Here is an 18618-nt window from a genome sequence, read left to right on the forward strand (position 1 = left end):
TTAGCAGAAGGGAGTTTGAGAGCAGGAGAGATGGTGGAAAACAAAATCTGCAGTTGATTAAAAACTTTGCATTTAAAGAAATCAATTGGCAGAACATTGCTTGGCTACAAGGATAGTGCAGCCTTCCCATCACTCGCCGATTCTGTGGAAACAACACCAAGTGTGGAATTTGGACAGCGAGGGGGTACTGCTGCAGAAGAGAAACAGCAGCCAGGCAAGCAGGCAACTTAACCCAAGAGGGCTCACTGAATAATTCATAAAAAATGAAACAGTTTGATTGTGCACGGGCACTGCCTGGTATTGAAGTTGATTAGCTTACACTCCATGGTGGACGGCTTGGCTCCAGAAGTGATATCATTAATCTATTTGTCCTTCTGCTCCCTCCGAGCTGTGCCACAAAGCGGCAGGTCAGTGGCACTTGGCTGGCACGTGTTCTTACAGTGGTGATAGCTGGTGGCTGGGGAGCCGTACATTTCAGGGGAGGTCACACTGATGATATGGCTGGGACACCATTTCAAAGGAAGGTGTCTTTCTTCAGGGTCTTGTAACCTTACGGATATTAACTAAAAACATATTCAATGTTTTATTTATTTATTTTTTCTCCCTCCATGGATATCCAGTGGAAGAAAGGCCATGTGGGAACTGAGTCAAAGCCTGCTGACATGAGTAGAAAAATGCCAAATATTTTCTGTGTGATTTGAGTTGGGGGTTTTATTTCTTTTCCATATGCAAAAATTGTGATTTTGTGCATTTGAGTCTCTTACAGTGAAACAGGAGAGCAACTTTCACCCTTCTGAATAGAAGATCTTTGGGCTTCTTCTGCAAAGTTTTTGATGGAGCAGTTTCAGCATCTATGTCCAGCCTGGATTTCACTTGTTCTGGATCTGCTTAACTTTTTTCTTAATAAGCAAAGACTTTTAAACGCCATTCTAAAGCCTACTATCCTGGGGACATGAATTGCTCAAGGTTTTATTAATCAAATCTAGGACTTTGGTCCTCGATGCTGGTTTCAAAAGAAGTGCTACAACCCTTTGGTTTGTCTGGGGCCAGCACGCAATAAGTTTGGCAAGTTGTCATCCGTTTGTGAGTGGCCTCACAGCTGAAGCTAATGAGCTAGCCTTCATAAATACCCTAACGGTGATGTTCTGAATATGCTACAAGACCAAACTGCTCCTGAGACATGGCCTGAGGCATGGGCAGAATGAGTATGAGATCCCAGGTCTGGGCGCTCTTTCATATCAGGCAGTTGCAGTCTGCCCGCAGCATCCTTCCTGGAGCAGCAGTGGGCTCCAACACCTGCACCCTTATTGCAGAAGAACTGAACAATCCCAGCCCAGAGGAAACCAAATCCAGCTGATAACGAGGTCCTGCAGCTGATTATAAGCTTGGTGCAAGAAATGGCCATTTTTGACCACACCACGCCCCCTTTTGGAGGGCTGCCATCGGGAGGAGAGCTGGCCCAGCACCGCTCCCCTGGGCGCTGCTCCCTGGGGAGGGCTGCGGCTGGCCAGGGGCGAAGGGAGAGCCCAGGCTGCTGTCAGCCCCGTGAGCAGCTGGCCCCATATGCAAGAGTTTTCAGGCTGCTGTGGGGTTTATATGAGGGAAATAAGGTCCTCCACCTGGGAGAAGAGGGGAAGGTCCACATCTGACAATATAAAACCTAGGTGATTCCTCCAGCCTCACAACTAAGGTTTTTTTTCCCCTTGCATTGTATTTGAAGATCTAAGGAGCCAATCCTGACAACTGCGGCTGTCTCCTCTGCACAGAGGTGGCAGAAGGTAAATATGGCACTTCCCACAAATAATGTACTCCATGTACTCCCCACACAACCGCCCAGCAATTTGTTTCACTTCTGATCAGGACGGACCAACTATAGTGCTGAAAAAGGAATTTCCTGGGTAGGCTAATAGATTATGACAATATTTCTCTGTATACCTGTCTGCTTCCTTTTACACAGATTGGCTAAATACTGCCAGAATTAGCTGTAGTCCAAGCAATATTGACCCTGCCTCTGATAGGACCTGGAAAGATTCGAGGTTAGTTCAAGATTTTTACCTTGCTTCTTAAAAAGAAAAAAGACTAAAATGAACAGGTAGACCTTGGGCTTTCACAGACTGGTGGTTTGTGCAACCTTTTGGCCAAACAGTGTATATTTATTTAAAGCGACTTTGAATCTTCAGTGTCATCACCTTCAATAGCCAATTATTTTGCTGTTAATCACGGTGTCCTACACTATTATTCTGAGAGTGTTTAGCTCCACACAGTCAGCTGTGGGCTGCTTTTCCTTGAAGATTCATCTTCACTTTGAGTATTGGATGCAGAGCAAATTAAGGTTAGTTTATAGCAGGCTGCTTTCTGCAGCAGCATCAGCAAGTTTAAAAGACATCTCTGTAACCTTCCTGTGCTATGTTTCAACATACGTATCCTGTAGGGAGAGTTCTAGCCCAGGAGACTAGTAAATGCCCAAGATAAAACACTAAGGGGACTAAGATACCTTGTCCTCCCTCCAATCAGTCCCTGTAATGTTGTGATAGCCAAACGTTTTCCCAAATGAGTCACAGGATAATCTGGCAGGACTGTAAATTTATGAGCTATTTTCAGTTTTTAAGAAAATAACTTCTGCAGTTAGGAAGTCTAATGTCTGTGTTATTAAAAAGGTTCTAACTAAGCCATAATCTGAGCTGAAGCCTCCTGATCTGCCTTTGATTTTACCAAATCCTGCATGGTATCTGAACACTTCAGTCACTTTAAAATCACTGCATGAGGAGTGTTGCTCCAGTCCTAATACTCAGAGCACGCAGGTGAAATTTAAACCACTGGTATGCTTTGCTATGCAGAAAGACAGATCCCAAGCCAGTATCCCAATGGGAAAGTCACCAAGGACATATTGTTATTTTGTCAATGCTTGTTTATATTTTTCTGGACTGATCTGCATAATTCATCCCTTTTAACCTTAAAGAGGTGTTAAATCACAGTAGGAAGAAAGCAATCTAATGCTTTGCTTCCTTTCCCTTAAGGAATTAGTCTCTATCATAATCCAGGTATTTGTAGAAGCCTATGTAAATACCAATACAGCTATATCATTCCTATGTATGCTCATTTGTACACCCACATATGCACACACAACTTACCAACTTCTCTTTCTGCCCTAGTCCGTTGTGTTTTTTTTTCTCTAATACAGATTTAATCTTGTCCACTGCATGTTAACAACTGAATCAGTGAATACACTGAATGAATGGGTTTTCTTTGATTAATAGGAACTCATAAGCAGTGTCTCTGACTTTTAATGATGAAAAATGGAGTTAGCAGAGAATAATTCAGATTCCTTCAGTGGTGCTGTCCAAGGATCTTGTCATTTCACTCTTGTCCTGCCCAGGAAGCCAGTGTTTCTTCCTCAAAACAAACATCCAGCTTATCTCAATCTATCCACCTCTTTCTTTCTCTCTTATTTTTCTTTCATTCATAGAAATAATACAGCTTTTCCCTTTAAGAATGTATGAAAGAGTACATCCTATTATAAGTCTTTGGGGGATGACTGAGCTGTAAAGCTGTGTATCGTGGAATAAGAGGCATTCATATACATCGACTAACCCAGATTCCTTGTAAAAATGCAATCTAAAATAAAGAGGTTGACATAAAAAAATTACCATACTTTACAGATTAGATTTCTATTCCTTTTCCCCTTGCTCAACTTAGGATAAATTGTTTCATGAATGGCAATATTGATTTATTTTGCTTACCTGCTCCTCCGTGGCCAGAAATAAAATATTCCAAGAACACAATCAGCACGATGCCTTTATGCTGCATGGCTGTCAGTAAAATATCTGTCCTCGGTGAAGCAAAAAAGAGCTGCAGTAATCTACAGGTTTGGTGCTTGCATGGCTTTTCTGTATTTTCTTTCTTTCTTTCTGCTCACCTTCCTCTTAGTGCAGGGGTCAAGGCTGCTGTCTCATTCTTCTTGTTTTCCTTTGGGTCTGGAGCCTTTTTTTTTTTTTTTTTCTCTTTCAGGGCTCAGATGCCTTCTGGGTGTCACCCGTACATCGCTTCCAATAAATAAATAAATAACAAGGATTTGCCGTGTCTTCACCCCTCTCCATGCAGCGGGCCGGGGATGTTCACATCCCTGCTGCAGCCCCCTGAATGCACCATCGGGGGCTGGTGCGACGCGGGGAGCTCTCTTCGGTCCGCTCTCTTGCGGATGCTAGTCCGAAACTTTCCTTTCTGCTCCTTGCTTTTGCTGGAGCTTCGTTTTGGCTTCCTTCCCCCTGGCAACCTTCCCTACCCCCCTGGCAGCCCCCGCAGCTAGCCGGGGTGGCGATGGGGTCCCGGCTGCGGGAACCCCGCTTTGGTGGGAGCTCTGCCCCCAAACCCGCTTCCCCTTTGCTCCCTGCAGCAGAGGGGTCATAAGAAGAGAGTTGGCTTTTCTCGCTGAGAGCTGATGAGAAGCAAGTGCTTTCCTGGCTCTTCTCTCTTGTCAGTTTGGGTGGCTTGATTTTATTTCCTAGCCCTCCTCCCTCCGCTGGCACGGAAGCCACTGATCCCACAGCGAGCGCCAGGGGCTAAGAGCAAAACCCCAAAGCGGGGGGGGGGGGGGGGGGGGGGGCTCGCCGGGGCCGGGGGACCCCTGGTCGGGGTCGGGGCTGCCGGAGGGAGCCTGGGGCAGGGGCTGCGCTCAGGTGCGGGGGAAAAAATGGGGCTGGAGGGCAGCTCCTGCCTCCCTCCGGCTGCAGCGAGGCTCAGGGTTGGGGTTCCCCCCCTCCGGGGCTGGGAGTTAGCCTCAAGTTTCCTCTCTGCCTCTAGCACATCCCTCGGTCCTGAGCGGGCAGTTCGCCTCTCTGGTCCTGTCTGGCTGCAGAGGGGATTATTATAACATGTGATCTTCTTCCTGTTCTTTATACGTGCTTTTTTTTTTTTTTTTTTTTTTTTTTTTTTTAGGGTGGAGGAGGAGGAGGATGGGTCGGTTCCGCACCTCCTCGTCGGCTGGGCTGGTCCTCGGTGCGCTCAGATGCAGGCGTTGTTCTCCGGCAGCATCTTCTGCTCCAGGAGCCTGCCCGTCCTCCGTCTGCCCGTCCGTCTGCCCGTCCGTCTGCCCGGCCGTGGGTGTGCGGGGCGGGGGCAGCCCGCTCAGCCCGCCCCGGCTGCTGCCTGCTGTCCCTTGTCCCTGCAGCACCCTCTGCCAGCCCTGCCGGCACATGACAGCTGCCCCACACCGCGGCGACACAGCCCCCCCGGGGCGCCCCAATGGCAGCCTCAAGGCGTGGGGACAGCGGGGAAGGTCTGGGGGGTTTGTCCCTCGCAAGGTGGGCGATTGGGAGCGAGCATCGGGTTTATTTCCATAGGCAAGGGTAGACACGAGCTGGGAGAAGCCAGCGAGGGGACTTGGGGCTTCCTGGGGGGCTGCGCTGGCACCGCTGACACATCTGCCTTCATGCAGGGCATGACCGTGAAGTCGGATCTGCCAGCCCCAGATTTTTTTGGAGGCGGTAACTCCAACACCCAGCGAGGCTCCAGCATCAGGGGTAAAAGCACTCAGCCCTAGAAATAATTTTAATTCAGGGAGTGACAACCCCCCCAACCCACCCCCCAGCTCCGTTCTCTCTTTCTTCAGCTTTTAAGGCAGTGTAATGCCATTACCTTCTGTTTGATGTCACGGAGGGAAGCAGGCTCGATGGGAGTAGACGAGGTTATTCTCGTGCCCATGTGTGCACAGGATCAGACCTTAGAGGGATTTGCAGAATGTGGGTCATACAAAGCAGAATAAGGAAAGATTTATTTCCCTTTGCAGTGGGAATGTTTATGTAAGGCAGAGTTATTTAGCTATGTATTGGAGGAGAATTTTCTAACTTTACCCTTATCTTCCTTTTTTTGTGCGTTTTTAATAAGAAAACCAAATAGAAAATTTTAAAATATGTAGGAAAAATTTCCTCTCCTTTTTGTCTTTGCCTTTTGTTTGAAAACAGTTAAAATACTGAATAATTACAAAACATAATTCTCTCTCCTAAGTGACAGTTAGCATCCTTCAGAGGGTTTGAGAGCGGTGCGCTCAGCTCCCCTGGGACGTTCTGAGTTCTTTCAACTCAAGCATCTTCAGCGGGAGCTGGGGAAATGCAGTATGTCCTAGAGCTACAGGCAGTGTGACATTAATGAGATGCTGTCATTTAATAATTGTGCTTTGTCGCCATTGCTTGTTGATTGCTGCCTTTGTGAAAAAAAATAAAGTGGCATTTTTTTTATTCCTAGGTTTTAGGCTTGTCACTAACTGAAAAGTTTCTTCCAGATAATTTCCTCAGACTTAAACTGTGGCACTTGAGAAAATTCCCTGGCCGTGAGTTGTAGTTCCGTGGATGTAATAAAGGTCAAGAAGCTCCTGTATAATTTAAACAACAACTCAAAATGGGGAGCAAAGTTCATGTTGCTCTTTAAGTGGAAAGTCAAAGTTAAGCATATTCATTTACTTGTGATGTCTGGATGGCAACAACATAAGACTTTCCAGTTGTTGTTAACTGTAGGTTATAAAAGTGACTTAAAACTGAAAGCCTTAATTTCTCTTCCTTATTATTGCCTGTCTTGAGGAAAACAGTAACAGAGGTACTGTTTTCAGTTTAGTACTACTAAAACCCAGGCATGCCTGTGAGCTAAGAGGAGCTAAAATCTAAGGGGGACATTTTGCTGTTATCATTGACAGCTGCTGCTGTCCAGAGGACAGCCTGATGATATTTGAGGAACAGCCCATACCTAGAGGTGTCAGGCAGAGAATGCACATCTTAGCTGAACAGTGTGTATGAACAATGATGTGAATAATGATGATTTGCTTTAGTCAGCTCCTGAACTATAGAAACGTAAAAGCACAATCCCTGAAGTCTCAAGCAAGGTTCATGCTCCAGACCCTGACTTTCGCTGGGGGAACCAGCTAATGTGGAAAGTGACTGCTCTAGTGGCTTAGCACAGCACCACCTGACAAAGCACCCAGAGAACAAACAGCAAAACTGTGAATCATTCATTTTGGAGGAGGACAGGAGAGCCAATGACATGGCACAGAGGGGGTAGGTGTGTCACCTGTGCTGCCTGCCCTCTGTGCTCTGCAGGCCTGATTGCAAAAGCCAGAGGACGGGCTGTCCTCTTGGAGATCGCCCCAGAGTGGTGGCACATCTCAGTCGCTTAGCATCTTGTTTGCCTTCACCCTTTGTATCCATTCCTTGTGTCTCTCTAATTTGTCTTGCCTTTCCTCCTTGTATTTCTTCAGCAACTATGACCAGCCTGAAGGAAATCTGTCGTGGCCTTCCTCTAAACCCTTTGCCTGAAAACAGAGGTCGGAGGAAAGGAATACCCCATGCACCTGTGAGAACCCCTAATCTCACTGCTCAGGAGAAAAAGGTAACACAGGGTTTCACAAGGCCTCACTTCTCTTCCTTTCAGATAAATGCAGCTTGGAGCGGCAGACCTGATCGCCTCAAATGCTTTTCTGAGTGCCAGCAGATATATTTCCTTGGTGTTATATTTTCAGTAATGGTTAGTGAGACAAAATACTGGAAACTTTTCTGTGTGCTTGCTTTCTCTTTCTCCCCAAGTTGATTGATATGAGGGAAATTTGCCACACAACACCTTTGTGCATGACTTCAAATGGCTAAACAAGAGGCCTTAGACTTCAATGCTGTCAATCCAGCGTTGTTCCTTGGAGATGAAATTATGAATGCTGCTGCAAAAACGCTGCATATGTATGGGAGTGAATACTAACCCCTCAAATACAGTTAACATGAAATGTGTCAAATCAACATCGTGGTACAAGCTATGTATCTGTATGTTTGCGTAGGGATCCAAAGATAAATTAGTTTAACCAGCAGTCTGAAGCATCCTGGCATTTAGACAAGCTTGTAAGGGATTGAGTTAATTATTTGTCCTTAGTTGTGTAATTCTTTTTCTGCCTCTTTTTGTTTAAATAGTCTGTGTACACTCTAAAGTAATCGTTGAATTATTTCATGTTAGAGACAATAATAAAAAAAAAAAAAAACAGCAGCAGAAATTAATGTTCAAGGGGTGGACATCCTTAGGAATTTTGTGCAGGACGTGATAAGGTTGGTTTCTTAGTTTGAAAGCCTTTGCTTCATCACATGTAACTCTTACAATGTGACTTTCTGGTCAGAATGCAGAAGTTCATTCCCCACTAGCAAGTTACATGCAACTTCCTTGCCCTCGTGGGAGTTCCTCACTGGCATCAGCACGGAAATTCTTTCAAAGTCCACTTCCACAAGCAGAGGAGAGCTCAGCCAAGGGGTAGAAGGAGGAACAGCTGTGAGATATCCAAAGAGGATTTACTTCAATGTCAGGAGCATTCATGGCACAGGCATCCTGTCTATGCCTGGGACAGCTCAGACAGATGGAAATGTGGCTACTGAGTGTGCGGAAGGAAGCTGTGGTGGTAGTTGTGGAGATAAAGGAGCAGGGAGTGAGCTTCACTGCATGGTAGAACATTGCCAACCATCTCCACTTTATTCCTTTCCCCAGGAGAAGTTTGCTTTATCATGAGAAGTCCACGCTGCAGGAGAGAAGATGGTATCTCACAAAACAATGCCAAACCTTACTCTTTACCTGGGGAAAGATTGGTAATGACAAAGCCCTCACTCCCTATACAGAAACTGGAATTGTTTCCTGCCTCGTTTAAGTGTTCAAGGAGACAGCAGTAGACTGCTTTTCTGGTCCGTCTACTGTCTAACATCCTACCCTCATCTCTCCTTCTTATCTACCACATGTGATAAAAGGTCATGCTGACTGGGTCTTTTATTAGCCTGTTAAAAATTTAAAAGCTTCCTTTCTGATTTATTTTACTCTTAATCCTCCACCTTAAACTCTTAACAGGGTTAGAGGCTCAGATGGTATTTATTTTATATCTGAAAGGCCGAATCTCTTTTTTAAGAGGTGTTTCATGCTGAGAAAAGGTTGTCTGTCTACAAGGTGGTTCTTAAGTCTTGAGACAGGCTTCCAGATTTTGTTGGCAGTGTGTAATGCTGAGCATATTGTGTGGCTTGTCATTATGTATGACACCGCGTTCATTTTCTAATTGAAGTGTTCATGGGAAGCTTTGACAGCAGTGAAGTTAATAATGCTCTGCTAATTTTCTCACAGTAAGGATCTGTCCCTCTCTTCATATGCTTTCATTCTGATGTTTCCCTTTTTTACAGTAATAATCTGTAGTAGTGCCATTTTTTTTTAATTTTTTTTTGAGGCTTCCTTTTGTGGCTATAACAGAAATCCTATAGGCAAGATTTATAAAGTTCTGCGTGTTTGGGGGCTTGCTCAAAGATATACTATTCCTCCTATCATATCAACTTTAATCTCTTTGGATAAATCAAGCTATTTCTCATAACTGATTTTTGTTTATATGTTTCCTGAGTCCTCTTCCTTCTGCATTCTTTGCCTGATGCCTGTAACATCCACATCCTCTCCCTTTCCCTCCGCAGGAGGAAACTCTGGTTTTCTGTTTCTCAGCATCTGTATCTTCGTGTAAATATGCTGCAAAGCAGATACCCCTAAAATCTTATGTGTATTGCGTCCTTTGCAAAACAAGGAAATTGCATGCTTGATATTCATTGACCTTCCAGTAAATTCAGTGCCATTTGGGAAGAATGTACACTTTTTGGTGTTGCTTAGAATCAGAAAAAAAAATGACATATCTTTTACACGTAGCAGTTCCCTTAACTTTGAGCCAAATCACGTTACAGTTTCTTTCTACCCAGCACCATCACCTTCTAGCTGACTGTATTATCACCTGTGTTTCTGTCACAGGGCCCTGAGGGAATTAACCAGCCTTGATGGCTCTGACCAGCCTCACCTGAGAGCTCCACACACACACCCCCTCTGCCCATAGGCTTAGGGGCTCCATTTAAGCTTAATCCTACTTATGTTGGAGATTTGGCTTATGTTAGAGCTCTGGGGTGTGCCTGTGCCTAGCCAGGGGCCTAACTGATCTGGACCCCAACCTGTAGGATGACTTGACCTTGAGCCTGACTTGTCATTATGGACCTTCCTGGTAATCTCTGAGCTGTATCTCCTTCTGGTAACCATCATCTCGTCCTGACCTGCATTCCTGATTTCACTGAGACCTGCACATTACCATGACCTTGCCTGATGACCTAGACCCCTGTTTGAACCTTGCTGCCACCCCATGGCTGCCCTGCTTGCCTCCCTTGGGCATTATGGGCCTGGTTCTGGGCCACGGTGGGTGAGGTGCCTGTCCTGTTGGCTGTTTTACTCTTCTTGTCTCCCTGTCTCTCAGGAAGCATCTGGTCTTTGCTGCTTTGTGACATCCTGATATAAAAAGCTGAAAACCAAAGCCTGTGAAGTTGCATGGTACCTGAAGTTCCTGCTGAATTTTCTGGAGAAGAAGCAAGACGTTTGTCCTTAATGGCTGCTTTACATGCCTAGAAATTAGGCTGCTTTTGAATGTTTGTATATGGATTGGAAAGGCTAGCCTGTTGTCTTCTGTTTTGGAAAGTCTGGATGATAGAGATCTTGGCATACTTTCCCAGCCAATGGGACATTTATAGCAACTGCTACTCAGAAATTGCCATGCTTACTTCCTAACAGCTGATCTGAGCTGGGGCCTATGAGTGAGAATACATGCAATCACAATCTTGCTTTTGCAATTGTTTAGACAATAATACCACAAATGATTCTAGACCTGGATGTCATCACATAGAAGATTGGGAGGCAAGCAACATCTCCAGTGGGAAAGAGCAGAACTGAGAATGTTTCTCATTTCTTCTCTTCATTCTTCCCTTTCTCTTCAGTAAATGGGGCAAATGCAAATCCTAATTTTTTTTTTCCTTATGATCCTTAAATTGGAAGTCCTGATCAAGATGTTAGAAAAGGAGACTGAATGCCATTCTCAGAGAGGCACTGGCTCTTCAACGAACACCAATGGACCAATAAGCTGGCATACTTGGTTTCTCAAGAGAATCCCATATCAAAAAATCATACAGATAATCAGTTGGAGCAGGATTTCATGGGTTCTTTTGAGTATTTAGCTGACGTTAAGAGTCACTGAATCTTGACTAAATGGCAGCAAGATCTTGGTTGGCTGTGTAAATGCCAATGAGAATCAAAAAAGGACCCTCTATTAATGACTAGAGCTTATGAACAAAAATTAAATGTTAGCTCTGCCGGGTAGATCTAAGAGCAAGATTCTCCATCAAATGTTTGCATTGCACTGAGCTGAACTGAATCAGTAACTCAAAAAATTCACAGTAGGTTTTTAAAAGCAATGTATCAGTTTCAGAAGTATAAGTGTTTTTTTAATATATTTTTCCAGATATAAGTGATCTCAAACATGTTTTCTCAGAGGTGCTGAGCAGATAAGTGCAGCTCATGCTGCTGTCTGAGGAAACTATGAACAGGAACACCTAAATATCAAATGCATGCTTTCTAACATCAGGGTGGAATGTGTCAGTTATGGGTAAAATTAATTTTACTTAAAGCTCAAAATAATATTTTTTATGGTGTTTTATTAAAACTTAAGGAATAATGGCCTTGTATGGAATTTCCATGAAAGCCTGATGATCAGTCTATTTAAATTTGTTCCTTAAATACCCTTCTCAGGTTATCCAGTTTATGACTCAATCATGAATATGCAAAATTCTCCCTGATGCACATGGCAATTGCTTTTTCATGAAGCAGTCAGGCTCCATCTAAGCAATTTTAAGGGACCCAGCACTGCTATTGAGAGACTGCTTCAGAATTCGTTATTTAAATTCCTTGAATTTCAAGACTACATTTCTTCACGGCTAATTTACAGCTATTTATTCTTCTCCCAGCATTTCCCTGAAGCTCCTTCCTGCTTTGACACTTATCCAGCAGTAAGACAGCAATCAAATGTCAGCTTTGTTCTGTTAAGATAAACAAGCCACAGTCCTAGTCTTCTTTTATAAGATCAGCTCTCTATTGTCTGTGCAACCCAGGAGCCCTTCTCACCCTTCATGTAACATTGAAGTTCATGTTTCATTAATGTTTGCATCATGAAAATTCAGGCTTCTGCTAACATGGAACACTAACAGTACGGGGGCTCAGTCGAAGTGAATTTATTTGAAAATCCAAACAGATTTTGCATTCTTATATTTTTAGAGCAAAGAAAAATATTTGCCCATCAGTTTCATTACAATACAAATAGTATATTGATCAAGATGATCCTTGCCAGAATGGAAGTAAAACACTTTCATCCTGATAGTTCTCTGTAACCAAAATGCCAAATGCAGCAACTTTTTTTTTTTTAAACTTCTGGGAGAAAAAAAAGAATCAGTGTTTTCCTCTTGTAGAGCTTGATTTTGTTGTTGCAAGGGGTACAGCTGATTTCATTCTCACTGTAGGAATTTCTTAGAGCTAGAGCCCCTGTGATGGCTGCTTGCCTCTGAGATACTGACTTTGAAAATCCCCTCGTATTTTGTCACAGTGTGTATATAGCTGGGATTTTTGTGTTTAATAGCCTGCTTTTGAAAAAAAAAAAAAAACCTGCTTATCTAGCTGGAGAATAAGGCAGTATATGAAGGTGGAATTTGTGTTTGCTTGTCTTAAGTGGGTTTTACCCCTTGTCATTCTCTGTGTAGAATAGCCAGGCCCATTTGCAGGCTTAGTGTTGCTGGTCTGAAAGGGTCTGACCTGTGTTCCTGTTCAGTAGCAAGTACACCAACAGGAATGTCTCGTAGTATGGGGTGTTTGTAGATTCAGGGCATTGTACTTCGTCTGCTCTAAGGTATGTGAGACCAATGTGATGAAGAGACTGGAGAACTCTAGCCATAAGAGATAGAGTATACTCATGTTAAATGAGGAGGTCTGTCACTGAGCTGAGAAGACGGCTTTGTAGAGCTTTTCAGATTTCGTACTACCATGTTTTATCTTCCCAGAAGAATAAGGAGAGTAAAGTTACCTAGGCTGCATGGCTCTATGCGCCTTTGTTCTAGATACCTATTTTCTGTACTATGTGCAACCCCTTCACTTCTTCCAGTAAATACTTCCATAACTCTTTGATCTTCCAACAGCAGGTTTTACAAACGTGGATTATCCTTGCTATAGTCAGCAGTCTCCAAAACTGGGCTTTCCTGGTCGTTTTGTAGGCTGTTATCAGATCAGGAAGCAACTTTGATCCCTTCCTATCCTTTCCAAAACTCCTTAAAAATCATCCTAATGAAGATGTGGAAATTCCATGTGAGTTGTGAATCTCTTCAGTTAAGAGTCATTTGGAGAGTGTTTTCATTTATTGGGGAACTATAAGAGCTTCTAGCATCTTTGCATGAAATTGGCTTTTTAAAGATTACAAAGTCTTTATTCTCATTATGGTTTTAATCAAGTGGAACATGGAATACAGAGACATGACTTAACTAACAGACTGTTACTAAAGATGGTGATTTATTTATGATTTCTTTTATCCGAAAGGACACACTGTACTTTGCAAAATATGGGTAATGTCTTTGAAGGCCATAGGGACTATAAGCCACTTAGTATCATCTGCAGAATTTAATTCAATGCCTACTAATCACTTTAGCTAATTTAGAAGTGATATGCGTAGCTTCAATAAAATAATGTAAACCACCACCCTCTGCAATATATTAGTATGCTAAATGTAGTGAATCTTTAGTAAAACTTAGGCCAAGAACATCTTCATCTGTTAAGTCTCATAATTCAAGGCTAAGGTTCCTTTCTTGAATACAAAGTATAGTAAGGTCTTCAGTGTCTCTAAGAGTTCAGGATCTCAGGATAAGGATTTCTGGACAATGTTTTTCTTGGTAGTTCAGTGCCCCCTAGCACTGTAGGAAGGGATTCATCTGTGTCAAGTGTCTGTAGGATTGAACGCCACATAACAAATCTTTGAGGTCTTTCCATAAAGATTTGGGGGGTGGGAGGGAAGGGGAAAGTTATATATGTACAGCAAATGAATTTACAAGGAAAGATACAGATGGAAATATTTCAATGGGAAAGCGGGAATGGAAGCTCCCCTGGTGTGAGGTTGGCCTTTTAAATTAAATCATCTTTGTGAGAGCTGGGGCATGTTTCCAGCTGATAAAATTCAGGGCCACCCGCTTACCTCCACATCTCTTTTACCTCAGTTATTTTGTCTTTTTTTTTTCTCTTTTTTTTCCCTGGCAGCTTGCTTTGCGTAACGCCTTGCGTTATTTCCCACCTGAAATACAAAAGAAGTTGGTGCTGGAATTTGCTGAAGAACTCAGGCTCTATGGACATATCTACATGTACAGATTCTTTCCAGATATTGAGATGAGGTAAGAACTGAGGGGTTCACACTGCATTTGGCTACCATTTGCTTACCAGCTTTCACCTGTGGAACTGACTTTAAATAGTGACTGCACTGTGGATGGCATTGGGACCTGCTGTGAGAGGCTGGTTATTTTCCAGTCTTCCTGGGCTTAAAAGAGAGGCAGTGCATTTTTTTTTTCCTTCCTTGGAACCTGTAGCTGACCCTGGTTTTTAATATGCTGTGCCTGTTGATCTTGGAGCATCGCTTCATTATAGGGCTGATGGGGCTAATGTTTGTGAAGCAGAACAGTTTTGGAGAGGGCTGCCAGGGGCTAGCTGCTTTTTTTAGACTGATTGATTCCTTTTTGTATCCAGCAGGGGTCTGGTTAATGTCTGTACATAAATCTGAATAAAGCAAGCAACTAGAAAGCACTCTAATTTCCACAGACATACATATTTCTATGCTGTCCATACTAGGCTGGGGTCAGCTCTTGCAGAAATCAGCTATGGGGACAACAACTGGAAGAGAGTCTGAAAGGTATTGCAGAGCTGGACTGCATATTTCTCCTAACTAGTTAAGTGTTTGAGAGCTTCTTTGGAACCGAATTTCAAGTTGGGCATTTTTTCTTAGATAGGATCTTAAATAACAAGGGCTGATGAGCCTGAAGACAATTTCTCCCATTGCTCTTTTCCTTGGTATTGCAGGACTGAGCTGCTTTACCTGGTAATTGGGTTACAGAGGCCAGTGCAAGTGTGACCCAAAAAATTCTCATAGAAAAGCAATGTGAGCTTGTGGCTACCATATTTATAACCTGTTGTGATTAACTGATTCAGCAAATGATAAGCTGAATGTAATCTTTTTTTTTTTCTTTGCTTAGTTCTGATAGAAGTTGAAACCTGGTTTTCCTGTTAATGTACATGTCATATCAGATCTGCACTTTCTCCTTCATTTTTTTAATCCCTTCTGAGTAAAAACCTGTAACTCAAAGGAATGTGTTGGCATGCAGGAATATTTCTGTGGTGTGTTTTGTTGTTGTTGTTACCCTTATGAGTCCCTTGTGTGACTCCTGAAGTCTGATGAATACCATTTCAGAGCATACCCCATCAAAGACTATCCTTGCAAGACCAAGTCAGCTGCTGCCATTATGCTGATGATCATGAATAATCTGGATCCCTCAGTGGCTCAGGTAAGCTATGGTGATAATAAAGGAAGCTGGATGCATAGAACAGAAACAAATCTGCAAGTTCCTTCCTGCTCACATAAAAATTGGAGGATTTAAGCATATAGGTGAAATTAATCCTTGTGCAAATGATGTTCCTTCAATGGATTGAATAGGATTTCAGTTGTTGAGAAGCCTTTTGCTGATTCAGTGCCCCAAGGTACGTGACAGTCCCTGTACATGTGGAGCTGGCTGCTGTGTTAGCTAAGCAGGCCAATTTTAGTAGTGCTAAGGCAGTCTCTTTACAGAGTGATGTGCTAGAATGATCATTTCTGTGAGGCTAACCTTGCAATAGAGTAAAAGGTGATTCTACCCCTTTTCCTGTGGTTGTTTTGGTACCTTGAGATTTGGGTCTTACTTGCTAAGTTCTTTAGTTTTGTGCTGTGCATTGTTCTTCATTCTGCACATGGGGTTCTGGTCCTATTTTAGACCTCTGAGGACTCCTGCAGCACTAACAAGGCTCACTCCATCTCCCACTATATACAGGAGCTTGGTTGCTCTCTGTGAGATAGGCAGAGTTCAGCTCTTAGTACACTGCTTCTACAACATATGTTGAAAAATTAGTGTTGATATTTCCTGTAGCTTGGCAAGCTCAGCCCCCAAGGACACATTTACTAGAGGGTTACAGGACGAAGTCCCTCTTTACAAGCACTATCCAGTGTAATGCATCTGTTCTACAAATGGCAGGGGAGAGGCCGTTCAGCAATGCCCTGCTGGTCTTAGACTCTTCCAGCTGTAAAATCTAGTGAAAACCAAACTGTAAGCTCACTCAGGGTCAGTTTAAGGGAGTTTACTCATGTGTATGTTTGTTGTAGAACCTGCAATCCAGGAATTACTTTCTAGCATTCTGTATCACCAAAATGTCATTGTAACAATAACAAATGCTTACTTTGAAAAAGAATTTTAATGATTTTTTTTTTTTGCTTAACCTATAACTTTTTGGATGGTATTCTCTGTTTTTAATAGTGTCGGTGCAATAAGCTGTAAGCTATAGAAAGAATACATTATTGAGATTTTTAAAAAAATACCTTGGAGATAATGTGAAACATTTCAGAAAAATAATTGTGTTATTATTGTTAAATTGTCTTTCTCAGTTTCCCCAGGAGCTTGTCACTTATGGAGGAAATGGGCAGGTCTTCAGCAACTGGGCACAGGTAGGACACTGCTGGCTTTGCAGCTTCTTTCATGAAACCCATTTCAATGTCCCCCAGGCACATTCTGCTTAGGCAGAATTTGTGATAATTCTTGGCAGTCATTGTCTCACAGTACTCCAAAACATCCTGTCTGGATAGAGGAATGCCCAGTTATGAACTGCATAGATGGAGAGAGCTTTATTTAGTAAGGAGAGCACAGACAGCCCAATAAAAATACTGTATTTTAAACATATCAAGCTCTGTAAGATGATGTAAAAGTTCTCTGTCTTTCTCTGGTGCATGTGTATGTGCCCATACTTTGCACAGATAGTTTTAGAGGCAAAATAAATTCTAGGAAACAACATATAACTTCTGCTTGCCTGTTTGTGGTACTTTTGCACAATATATAGTGGAATAAAAAAAGAAAACAATATGGCTTTAAGAAAATGTAGTCCTTAGCTTTTTCCAGTAAAATCAGATGAGCTGAAAATATTTACATGCTAGCTGGTCTGGTCATAGTGCACTTTATTTTCAGGCCTAACTCTGAACTTCTGATAGTAATGTCAGGTGGGTAAAGTCTTGTCTGAAATCTGAACTGGGATGTTTAAGGTATAATTGTCTATCCGAAAGTGGCACTAAATACACTTGCTTTAATCCAACAACCGCAAAATGCATGTGAAAAACATTTTGAGGTATTTGTGGCTTTACCTAAATCCGGCTTCATGTTTATTAAAAATTCCAAGCAAAACTAACCTGTAAATGACGTTCCTCACTAAGGAAAACAGAAATGGATTCCTCACTGTAGCACAGAACTGAGAGACCTGGTCTCTCTTCTTTGTGGTTTTCATCTGTAGCTAAGAAAAAAAAACATGCTTCAGTTTCTGAATCTGGTAAATGGGAGTTTAATGGAAATCTTAGCTGTTGAGGTAAAACTGTTCTGACTTTTTTTACAATAAAGGTACTATGGCAATGCACACCATTTCTTTATTCCGTGTTAATTCATAAATGTCAGTCATGCCAGTTAACACGTTGCATGAAAGTTTTACAGCATTTCTCACGTGTCCAGTGCCAGCAGTTCATATAGTGGCATTGCCTGGGCTGACACCCCAAAGGCAGATGTTGGGCTGCAAGGTGAAGTAGAAGCACTGCCAAAGACAGAAATACTTTCTCTTCTCTTGTTCTCATCCAGGTTAGAGCTATGACCTGCAGTTGTTTCACAGCAGAGCAAACAAAACTTTTCTGTTTTTGCTTGCTTAGAGTAGCAATCACATGAATGATTCAATTATGATGGAACATTTTGTCCTCTGAGGCTTGAAAACAACATCCTTTTTGAAAATCTGTCATTGCAAAATTCCTAGGGAAAAGGCTGAGTTTGGTTTATATCATCCACACAGGCTGGTGCTTTCTTTTGAATGACTTTTAAAGAGAAAAACATGACCAGAAGTAAATTTCCCCTTACTAACTTGTCTGCAAGCTTGCAGGCTAGGAAATACAGACTCCATCTTCCTTTTCCTTCCTACTTACTAGTTGTATCTTTCAGTCAATGCAGAAAAATCTAAGTACCTCACAGCTTCTGGTTTTGTTACAAGTTTTTCCCAGCCTGCTAAAGTTTTCACAGCCTGTTACTTGTTCTGTACTGGAACAAGTTCAAAACTTTTCATGAAACAAACAAAATGAAAAAGCAAACAAAAAAACACAAGTAATTCTTTCCTGACCAACTTAACTTGCTAAACCCATCTTAGAAATTATCTGGGTTAGAAGGGACTAGCTTCAAATCTGTACCCCTTTAATATGGGTGAAAGGCAGCCACAGAATTTAAATGTGTTAACAGCAGTTAACAGCTGCTCTTCTTGGACCTGGTTGTCTCATGCTAAAATTCCCATGGAATATAATGGGCTTCGTAGTAGATGATGACGGATGTGAGTTAAATTTATAAAAGTTCAGATGATCAAGTCTACTTTTTGGCACAGATCAAGAGTAACTATTGAATTATGCAGTTAGATTTGAGATGCATTTATTTACAGATTCCG

General features: G+C 42.5%; 2 protein-coding genes across 6 annotated transcripts in view; one reads left to right on the forward strand and one right to left on the reverse strand.

Annotated features, from left to right (window-relative positions):
- LOC106045060 (netrin-4-like) overlaps positions 1-4940 on the reverse strand; it is a 52050-nt gene extending 47110 nt beyond the window's left edge. Inside the window, exon 1 of the mRNA XM_013195380.3 lies at positions 3741-4940. Coding sequence (XP_013050834.1) covers positions 3741-3807 — 67 coding nt within the window. The 5' untranslated portion in view covers positions 3808-4940. The remainder of the gene's footprint in view (positions 1-3740) is intronic.
- A 65-nt stretch (positions 4941-5005) lies between these two features.
- UROC1 (urocanate hydratase 1) overlaps positions 5006-18618 on the forward strand; it is a 41452-nt gene continuing 27839 nt past the window's right edge. Inside the window, exons 1-5 of one of the 5 annotated variants that reach the window (XM_067002995.1) lie at positions 5006-5300; positions 7244-7374; positions 14131-14261; positions 15329-15422; positions 16550-16609. In XM_067002995.1, the coding sequence (XP_066859096.1) occupies positions 5006-5300; positions 7244-7374; positions 14131-14261; positions 15329-15422; positions 16550-16609 (711 nt within the window). Of the gene's footprint in view, positions 5301-5692; positions 7044-7243; positions 7375-9905; positions 10213-14130; positions 14262-14629; positions 14774-15328; positions 15423-16549; positions 16610-18618 lie in introns of those variants that run through there. The other 4 variants (XM_067002996.1, XM_048070827.2, XM_048070830.2 and 1 more) reach the window with 4 other exon arrangements.

The sequence above is a fragment of the Anser cygnoides genome, chromosome 10 (assembly GCF_040182565.1).
Source record: "Anser cygnoides isolate HZ-2024a breed goose chromosome 10, Taihu_goose_T2T_genome, whole genome shotgun sequence".
NCBI classification, from domain to species: Eukaryota; Metazoa; Chordata; class Aves; order Anseriformes; family Anatidae; genus Anser; species Anser cygnoides.